At 43.8% G+C, this 10,367-nt stretch overlaps 1 protein-coding gene and 1 pseudogene across 1 annotated transcript in view; both read right to left on the bottom strand.

Annotated features, from left to right (window-relative positions):
* Nucleotides 1–2,264: 2,264 nt before the first annotated feature.
* Nucleotides 2,265–10,367, bottom strand: part of LOC107182784 (dynein heavy chain 9, axonemal-like) — a 66,803-nt gene continuing 58,700 nt past the window's right edge. Inside the window, exons 14-15 of the mRNA XM_015562596.1 lie at nt 3,787–4,176; nt 2,265–2,871 (exon numbers count right to left, since the gene is read on the bottom strand). Of these exons, the coding sequence (XP_015418082.1) occupies nt 2,644–2,871; nt 3,787–4,176 (618 nt within the window). The 3' untranslated portion in view covers nt 2,265–2,643. The remainder of the gene's footprint in view (nt 2,872–3,786; nt 4,177–10,367) is intronic.
* LOC102771145 overlaps nt 7,048–10,367 on the bottom strand; it is a 10,427-nt pseudogene continuing 7,107 nt past the window's right edge.

The following is a 10,367-nucleotide window of genomic DNA, read 5'->3' as shown; positions in this document are numbered from 1 at the left end:
TTGCTAAAAACGTCCTCAATCTGATTGGGCGCGGGGGAGGAACATTGTTTTGAGGTACGTTTGCTGAGGTCGACCCCTTCCAGCTCTCCCATCCACGCTCGTCTGTCTGGAACAAGTAAACAAGACGAGTGTGGATGGGAGAGTTGGAAGGGGTTGACCTCAGCCAACGTACCTCAATCAGATTGAGGACGTTTTTAGCAAAGGCCAGCTTAGGAGTACCCTAATTAAGTTAATAACAATGTACCTACCTATATAGTTTAAGTTTAAAAAATTTGGCTCTCAAAAGAAATTTCAATCGTTGTACTGTTGATATTTGGCTCTGTTGACTAATGAGTTTGCCGACCACTGGCTTAGGCTATCGTTTTTGCCAAAGTGTTCTGTGCCTTAAAAATGTCTTCATTATTTAATTTTGTTTGTAGGTATTAGGAAGAAATCAATAGTATTTATAGTGCTATCTAGAATTTTATGAGCACATATATCTAACCTGTCCTTGTCTCAAAAAGTTATGTGCCCCTGCCGAAACCGGTTTGGCTCAGTGGATAGAGCGTCGGCCTGCGGACTGAAAGGTCCCAGGTTCGATTCCGGTTAAGGGCATGTACCTGGGTTGCGGGCACATCCCCAGTAGGAGATGTGCAGGAGGCAGCTGATCGATGTTTCTCTCTCATCAATGTTTCTAACTCTCTATCTCTCTCCCTTCCTCTCTGTAAAAAATCAATAAAATACATATTAAAAAAAAAAGTTATGTGCCCCAAAGTGTCCTGCTCCAGAGAGTGAGACTTCCACCCTCCTTCCACCTGGGTCTTCCCCTGGCCTGCTCTTATTTTTCTGTCTTTGGTGTGAGGGTCAGGGAGGAGGATGCTACTGAGGAGGACAGAGCTGAAAACACAACCTGTAGATAAGAAACTGGTAGTTGGCAAGCAATGGGAACTATATTACTGGTTGAAGAGAGGAGAGACCAAACTGAAGTTGGAATTCCTGTATTCCAGAGGCATTTGTTAACTTCCTTCTATCAGGAAGATGAGGAATAAGGCCTCTTTTTAGGTGATGCAGGAACCAAAGGGCAGAAAGGAAAATCAGGATGGAGTAGGCATGAGATTCTGCAGATTTGTAGGATTGTGGGATTTTATGCTTTAAAAAAAAAACTTAAATGTTTTTGTTGATTTTAGAGAGAGAGAGGGAGAGAGAGAAACATAGGTTGCCTCCCACATGCACCCAGGTCCAAACCAAAACCCCAACCTGGGCATGTGCCCTGACTGGGAATCTAACCAGCTACCTTTCAGTGCATGGGCTGACACTCAGCCAGCTGAGCCACACCGGCCAGGCCTGCTTTTTATGTTTTAAATCGGGAGTTCTCAAAGTGTGGTTCCCAGACCAGCTGCTTTGGCAAGTTGTTAGACTTATTGAACCATACATTCTAAAGGATGGGCCCAGCAATCTCTTTGTTAACAAGCCCTCCCACGGGACTCTGATGCCTGCTCAATCCAGAAAAGTCTGCACGATATGTGGGAGCAGAGATCCTGAAAGGGTTACTGGGCCCTCCTCAATTCTCCTTACCAAAGAAGCCTAGCCATGGAGTTCTTTAAAACACTAAAACTGTGGAACTCCTTGAGCTCCCAGTGAAAAATCATTCCACAGAGTAAATTCTCGGAAACTTCTAGGTTAAACAGCTTTAGGTGAAGGGTTTCTTCTTGGTTCCCTCCTGAGGATCTGATGGATGACAGAGATACAGGAAACAGCCTATTATTCACAGTGTGTTCTTAGCAAATGGTAGGTGTTAGATAAAATGTATTGAATATGTGTGAACGTATGTGTGGGATAGTCTCTAGAGTAGTGATCAGCAAAGTATGGCCCACTGTCTGCTTTTGTAGACAAAACCTTGTTGGACTGTGCCAAACCCATCTATTTCTGTATCGTCTATGGCTGCTTTGGGGCTACAGTGGCAGAATTGAGTAGTTGCAACCAAACTATATGCCCTGCAAAGCCTAGAATATTTACCACGATCCTTTACAGAAGATGTGTGGTGGCTCCTGGTCAGAGAAATGCTTCTTAAACCCTAGTGTGCATACAACGCACCTGGGCAGCTTGCTAACAAGCAGAATGATTTATGGGTGATGCCAATGGTGCTCCGCTATGGAGCATCTGGGAGCCAGAGCGCGGAGCATCGGTGCCTGCAACAGCGTCAGGGCTCGTGCTTGTGGCTTTTTTCTCTTCAGCTCTTAAGGATCATTTATGACCCTGCAACTCAAAGCCTGGACCAGACACAGTTGGAGAAGAAATCACTTTATTAGGGAAGGTTCAGTGTTAGGAAATGCCTCTCCCCTGGCTCCGAGGTCCACACTCTTCCAGCTCACCATCCCTTTAAGGCACGTCTCAGGCTCAGCTCTGTGGGGTTAGTTTTTTGGCTACGCTCGGCTCTTCTGAAGAGAGCTAAGCCTAGCCCAGAAGAGTCGAGCCTACCTCTTTATTCCTATAAGTAATCAAATGAAGAAAACATTCCTTAACAGAGCACAAGGCTAAAAGGATTGTACAGAATTGTGAGTGCTTATGATTTCTTGTCTTTATGTGTCTGTGATCACCCTCAGCTACTTGTCCCTCTGGGCAGTCTCCAGCCCGGCCTTGTTTTCTCAGTGGCTCTGCAGGAAGCTAAACCTGGAGAAGCAAAGCTACTCCAGCTAGAACCCACTTGGATGGGTTCTCCTTGGTCTTCAGGTTGAAAGTCCACACGTAGGTGTGTCCCCGCTGACATGTCTTGTATACAGGACAAGCGTAGACACTGCGGCCATCTTGCTTGTCTGCAGGAATGGCCTTGATGAACATCACAGGCATCGGGGGTGTCAGATCCTTGAGCTTGGCCTCTGTAATGACCCCAGCCTGAGGACAAGAACGTGAGGAAAGCCATGTTAGATCAGACCCAGAGCTCAGCCAGCGGCCTGCTCCTGCAGAAGATCCAGGAGATGAGACTGGGAAGGGCTGGCTGCCTCTATGCCTTCCCCTCACAGATTCTTTCAGCAACCTGCAGTGGGATGCATCTGATGCTGCTTTCTGGCCTAAATCACTTTTGCAAGGAGAGTTGCAGAAGCTGACATTTTTCATATACAAATTAATCCCTTTGAGTCTACCTGAGTTTTATTTTTTGATTCATTCATTTCATAAGCATATTGAATGTAACTATTTGCCAGATGTCATGCTAGGTGCTGGGGTAAAGATGAGTAAGACACAGCTGTCAGCAAATGCTTTTGATTGTAAGCCTTTGGCTATATCCTGTTCTAGTTTCTGATGTGACCTCACCCACCCTCTAGAGCAGCCCTGGGCAAACTACGGCCTGCCCGCCGGATCCAGCCTGTTTGAAATGAATAAAACTAAAAAAAAAAAAAGAGACCGTACCCTTTTATGTAATGATGTTTACTTTGAATTGATATTAGTTCACACAAACACTCCATCCATGCTTTTGTTCCGGCCCTCCGGTCCAGTTTAAGAACCCATTGAGTCAAAAAGTTTGCCCACCCCTGCTCTAGAGCATTTTGACTTTTGAGCAGAGGAAGCTATGCTCCATCTTCATCCATAGAATGGGGATCAGAGCTGTTGCTTGTACCCCCTCCCCTCCCTCTGCCAAGCCTGTGTTCTCTGCACCACCCCTGGTTGCCTCAAATGGCTTGTCAACCTCACGGAAAGATTATCTAGGTCAGAAGATTCAGGAATACCCCTTTTAGTAAGCACACCTTATGGGAGGCAGTGTGCATTTAACCAGCTCACAGAGGGTGCCCCGTGGCCCCGCCCAGGATTTACCTGTGCATCCCAGCGAGCACCTTCCATGAAGAGGCCGTGGACATAGGCTCCTTCCCGAGGAGGGCTTCTGAAATCCTCTCTGTTTTTCTTCGTCACGTCACATTGCAGGGCCATCTGGTCCAGTGGCCACTCATTCTTGCGGGCCATGGACTGCATTATGGCGGTCAGAAAGGACTGGGGGTTGAAGAAGCCTGTCAGCCACACCGTGGAGGGCATTGCAAAGTCGCCTACCCAAGCCTCCAACTCCTTGATTCGGCTGAGGAGGTCCAAAAACCAGACGGACAGGCCTGCCGTGGAAGGGTAGGCTCGTCTGGCCCAGGGCTCTGGCACGGTGTCTAGGTACAGGTTGTTCTCTAAGTTCTCCATGTCACTGGTCATGGTCAGCTCCCCCTGAAGACAAAGAATGGGAGGAGAAAGTGAGGGGGCAGCAAGTCCCTGCAAACAGCCAGCCTTGTGGATTTCTGGCTCATGGCCCCCAGGAAGACAGGGGAAGACTCCAGGGGTGGGCGACACAATGACTGTCCCATCTAGTACTTTATTTGCAAGGTTTGTTTCATCCAAGACTGGTCCTTTAAAACTCTCCCTGCTCCAGTTACATCAGTCTACGCCTACCTACTGGTAGTAGTGGACCTGTCCACTGCAGACCTCAAACCACCTGTGGGTTCCATGCCGATTCAACCCCATCCAAAACAAACTCCATGACTCTCCGCCAGCCTTTGCATGCAGCTTAGAAATATGAGGTTACACAGTTTAATTTACAGATGGTTTTCACTGAAAAACTTTCTTTACGAATTTCATTTAGCCATTGGAAGAGGGTTCCTTAAAGTCACCTAATAGTTTGATTTCTTTTTTATTTTTAATATATTTTATTGATTTTTTTAGAGAGGAAGGGAGAGGGATAGAGAATTAGAAACATCAATGAGAGACAAATATCGATCAGCTGCCCCCTCCACGCCCCCCACTGGGGATGTGCCCACAACCAAGGTACATGCTCTTGACTGGAATCAAACCAGGGACCCTTCAGTCCGCAGGCCGATGCTCTATCCACTGAGCCAAACCAGTTAGGGCTAATAGTTTGATTTCTGAAGGAAATCCTTGATTTGGGGGAATATAGATCCTCAGGCTTCAGCTTTGTGTGTGTATGAAGAATGCTCATCTCTCATTCTCTTTTCTCATAATGTCTTTGGTATCAAGTTAATTCTGGCCTCATAACATTTGTTGGAAATTATTCCCTCTGCTTTTTATCTAAATTAAACCTTTTATTTTGAGATAATTGCAGATGCACATCCACTGAGCCAAACCAGGCTGATATGCACAGTGTCCCCTCGGGAATTCGACTGGGAGACTGGGAGTTCCATCGCTCGCTATGACGTGTGCTGACCACCAGGGGGTGGCGTGGAACATGGCGGGCACACAAGGATTCGTTGTATAGTCACATCCGATTTTCTCCTGTCACATCCTTTCTATAACCCCTAGTGACCACTGTCCTAGTTTCCATTTCTGTGAGTTTGTCACTTCAGGAATACTATGTAATTGGAATCATAGAGTTTGAAACCTTTTGGGATTGCCTTTTTTTACTCAGCTTAATTCTTTAAAAATTTATCCACGTTTTTGCATTTATCAAATAGCTCATTCCTTTTTATTTTGGAGTAGTATTCCATAGTATGTGTAGTAGGCAGAATAATAGCCCCACCCAGCTGTTTATTCTGTTTTGGGTATCTATCCTTCTACCCAGTACCACACAGTCTTAATTATCCTATCTATATACTGTAATAAGTCTTGAAATTAGGTAAACTACTTTTCCCCCACTTTATTCTTTTTCAAAATTGTTTTCACTCTTCTAGTTCTTTGTTTTTATACATAAATTTTAAAATAATCTCTTCTGTATCTACAAAAGGTTCTTGCTGTGATGTTGATAGAAATTGCATTAGACCTGTATATCCATTTGAATAGAAATGACATCTTTACTGTGTTATGTTCCAGTCCATGAATAGTATATGGCCCTCCGTTTATTTATATATTCTTTATTTTTTATTTTATTTTATTTTATTTATATTCTTTAATTTCTTTTACGTGTTTTGTAGTTTTGAGTATACAAGTCCTGTATCTGTTATATTTACATGCAAGTATTTTAATTTTTGAGTGGTTAAATGGTTTAAATTTTGGTGTCCATGTTTTCATTGCTTGCATATAGAAATATTATTAATTTTTTTGTGCTTATCTTGTATCCTGTGACCTTTCTGAATATTTTTGGTACTTTCTTTTAGTACTTTAATAATACCTCTCCACTGTCTTCTGCTTGCATAGGTTCCTATAAAACATTTGCTGTCATTTTTTTTCTCCTTTGTATATATTTTCTATTTTTACCTCTGGTTGATTTTAAGATTTTTCTTTACCATTGGGTTTAAGAAACTTTATTGAGGTATCTTTACCTAGTTTTCATTAGACTTATTGTGTGGGACTTGTGCCTATGGGTTTATAGTTTTCATCAAATTTGCAGAAATGTGGTCCTCAATTCTTCAAATTAATTTTTTTCTGTTTACCTTCCCCTGCTCAACCCTTTCCTCCTAGGACTCTAATTATACCTATGATAGATGATTGCACAGGTCACTGATGCTCCATGCACTCATGTTTAGTCTTTTTTTTTTTTTGGGGGGGGGATATAGGTTGATTTTTTGCTCATTGACTATAAAGAAATCATCTTTAATTTTGTATAATTTATTTATTTGACTACATATTGAAAATCAGATCAACCTTAAAGTCCATTTAAAATATATTTTCTTGTGAAACTTTACATACTTCACATTAAAATTAAGAGAGAACTCACAGGTTTGAGTGATATAATGAAAACACATCATAGAACTTTGGGGCATCTTAGTATTGAGCAATGCTACTTTTGGGGGAGTTAGATATCCACACTTGAACATCATAAATTAATTCCATACAGCAATTCACTATTTCCTTGTAGATTGACATGTACAAGAAAGGAAAAGAAAATTCACAAGGCCCGGATGAAAATCAATCTAGTAGAATGAACACATTCTTTTGTTATTTCTTTGGCTTTGGCATCTACCACCCACACACCGTTCATCTAAACCTTTTCATTTGCACAGTTTCCTTTTTGAGTTCCTTTTGAAAGCGTGTCCTACTTCCATCTGCCACCTCAGTTTTCCAGGGTGTCAAGTTGCTCTAAGTGTGAAGGCTTAAGATCTCTAAAGTTCACTGAAACAAGCCAGATTCTCCATGGAAGATGTGGGTGGTTTAGGGACAGATGTGACTGTTTTCGTATCATGTGGTACTTGCGCCAGCCAGACAGGTAAAGCTTCCCATCTGGACACACACGAATTTCATAGAGTCTTTGTGAGCTGCCAGCAGGACCCTGAGTTCCCTGAACCAACGTGGGTAAACATACAGTTTCAGTTTCAAGCACAAGCATCCCATCATTACTATGAAAAAGGATGTCCATTTGAGAAAGGGCCTTGATTTTCCCAGCATGAGCTTGAATATGAACACCTTTGGGGCATCCATGCTTAGACTTCGTGTGGGAGATTCTAATCTCAAGTCCTGAAATGGGTCAGCTCTAACGAGAGGTGTTTCCACTGAAAGTTCAAAAAGAGCCCCTTCAGGCCCAGTAACTCGGAGTCTATCAGCACCAGCCTCAACTTCACTTTCATCGGCAGTAAACAGTGGTTTGCCTTCTTTGGAACTGATCTGAAACTGTTGACTCTGGACTTTTACCATTTTGAGACCACTTCCCCTTAATACCTAACGTTCATGTCAACATTCCATTACTTATTGAGAATCTCTGTAGAGCAGGGGGAATCTGATGAAATCTAAGGAAATACAACAGTACCAGGCAATAATAAATTGTAATGAGTGAATTGACAAATTCCTGACATATAGAATCGGCTGCTCCTGCATGGCCCATGCTGGGGATCGAGCCTGCAACCTGGGCATGTGCCCTTCAGTTCTCAGGCCTACGCTCTATGCACTGAGCCAATCCAGCCAGGGCTTGGGACCCACTTTTAATCTTCCTTCAGAGTTGTGTGCATTTACAGTCACATTCTGAGTAGACTGTAGAGGCAAATGAGTCCCACCCAGGACATACGACTTTTCAATTGCAAACACTCATCCAAGGCTTTGGCGCAGGGAGAGAGGCACAGACTTGAGGTGAATGAGGAGAAGCAAGGCAGGGAGATGTGGCCAGGAGTCCTGCATTGGGACTTTCTTGAGCTTCCAAACTTAAGCAGTCATTTCACCCCAGAGGAGCTCTTTCTTTTTTCCTTTCCCCTCATTTGGATAGTTTCATTACTCTATTTTCACTTACCAATTCTTTCTTCTGCACTACATAATTAATTGTTAATTCTCCAAAGTATTTTTTTTTAATTTCAGATAATATATTTTTCATCTCCATATATTTCACTGTGTCTTTTTTTTTATATCTTTGTTTGCCATTTCATCATGGCCTTATCGTCTTCTATCTTCTTGAACATATAGAGCAAACTCATAATAGTTGTCTCAACATCCTTGTCTACTAATTCCATCATCCCTGCCATTTCTGGCTCCATTTCAATGGATCAGCTTTTCTCCTGGCTATGGAGTCCTGCTTCTTTACATGCCTATAATTTGTTTATTTTATGTCAAATGCTGTGAATTTTACATATGTGAGTGTTAGCTTTTGTTTTATTCCTTTAAAAAGTGCTGGAATGTATATTTTGCTTGTAGTTAACTCACTACAAATCAATGGATCGGTCAGAAGCCTGCATTTCAGCTTTGTGTTAGTGGGAAGCAGGGAGGGTCTAGACCGGCTTTTAGTCTAGGTCCAATTTAGCCCACTACTGAGGCTTCTCCCTCAGACCTCCTGTTGTGTGAGTCTTTTCTACTCTGGCTAGTGGGAACGCAGTCTGTTCTCTGCTTTGTGTGAGTTCTGGTCATTGTTTGCACGGCTCCTTTCTGGTGGTCTTTCCCAGCTTTGGGAGTTTTTTCTCACTCATGTGCGGAGCAGTAGCCAGCCCAGTCTCGGGGTGTGTCTGCAGATCTCTGGAGCTCTGTGCAGTCCCTGCCTTGGGTGTTCTACTCTGCAACTGGACCTTGGCCCCCAGGAGCTCACTTGCTTCCTTAGTTCAGCAGAATTTGGGACTCTTTCCTGAGGCTTCCTCCATACAGTAAGTTTATGCAATGAGGGGCTCATTCAATGAGGGGAAACCTTTCTTGTTTCCTTTTATTCTTCTTTTTTTTTTTAAAGAGGAAGGGAGAGGGAGAGAGACATAGAAACATCAATGATGAGAGAGAATCATTGATTCGCTGCCTCCTTCACACCCCACACGGGACTGAGTCCACAACCTGGGCATGTGTCCTGATCGGAAACAGAATCATGCCTCCTAGTTCATAGGTCGATGCTCAACCACGAAGCCACGTCACCTGGGCTTATTTCCCTTTTCCCAAGTACCACAGTCCTGGGGTACCTGTCGTTTTTCACATATTGTCTGGTTTTCTAGTTAAGGTAAATCTGGTTTGTCGGCCATAAAAAGAAAACCAGGTAAGTCCCTTTTAAGCATCAATTCAATACTTCACAGAGGTTACTATTGCAATTACAAACATTTCCTTTTGTAACCAGGGTCCATCTCTGTTTGGGCCAAAAAGGAGCTCTCAGTGTGGAAAAGGAATTATTGAAAAACTTAAAGTCATCAAGAATCATCCAAGCCAAGGACCTTTAATGGACTGATGAATGTGCGTCTGTGTGATTTTCTAAATCCCTGATTCATAAAGGCAAGCACACTGACTTCTTCCCAGGCCACACGGGATTTGCAGCGGTGAACACGCAAATTACTTTCAACAGAACGACACCTACTGAGGAGTGAATGGGCGCAGCTGAGCAGTTGAGCTCCCTTCTCCTCCTCATGTCACCTTTGCTCTTAGACACATAGCCACACAGCGAGGGCTATCCTAATTCTTTTCTCCCAGAAATGTGTCACAGTGAGAAGAATCCTTACTTGCTGAGCTGATAGTCTAACTGAGGAAGCAGGGTTTGTATCTGTGGAAAGGCTTGAGTGATGACTTCAGAGCAGTTTCTAAGAGATGCGGTTGAGTGTAGATGGATCCAGGAGCACTGCTGGATCTATAAGCGTAGACGAGTACAGTGAACACGATCAGGTGGCACAGGTCAGAGAAAGGCTTATAAACAAGGTACACGCACAGGTGTGTTTCTAAGATGGGAAAAGCCATAGCGAGGCAAAGGGGCTAGGGGAGGGCTGTGGCAGGCATGTCTAGGCAGCGCTGGGGGCTGCATCATGCAGAGAGGGCAGTGGCTGTGCACAGTGTCGTCTAGGGAGGCAGGAGGGCTGGGAGGCCCGAATCAGTGGTTCTCAACACTCCTTTTCTAACAGACAGGATGGGTGATGCCCATAAACAGGACACAGTCCCACTGCTCAGTAGCCTTGATGCCACTTCACTTTGCTCATTCATGACAGAGAATTGAATCAGGTGCGTGAAAGTGATAACATGCAAGGCAAAGCTGCTTGCGTAATGCGTTGGTGCGCCACGAAGCCAGAGAAGCACGGAAAGTGTGGCTGGGGGAACCA

This window comes from Myotis davidii, unplaced genomic scaffold (assembly GCF_000327345.1).
Source record: "Myotis davidii unplaced genomic scaffold, ASM32734v1 scaffold37, whole genome shotgun sequence".
Lineage (NCBI taxonomy): Eukaryota > Metazoa > Chordata > Mammalia > Chiroptera > Vespertilionidae > Myotis > Myotis davidii.
Note: the sequence above shows the minus strand (reverse complement) of the source record. Positions and strands in the feature narration are given on the sequence as shown.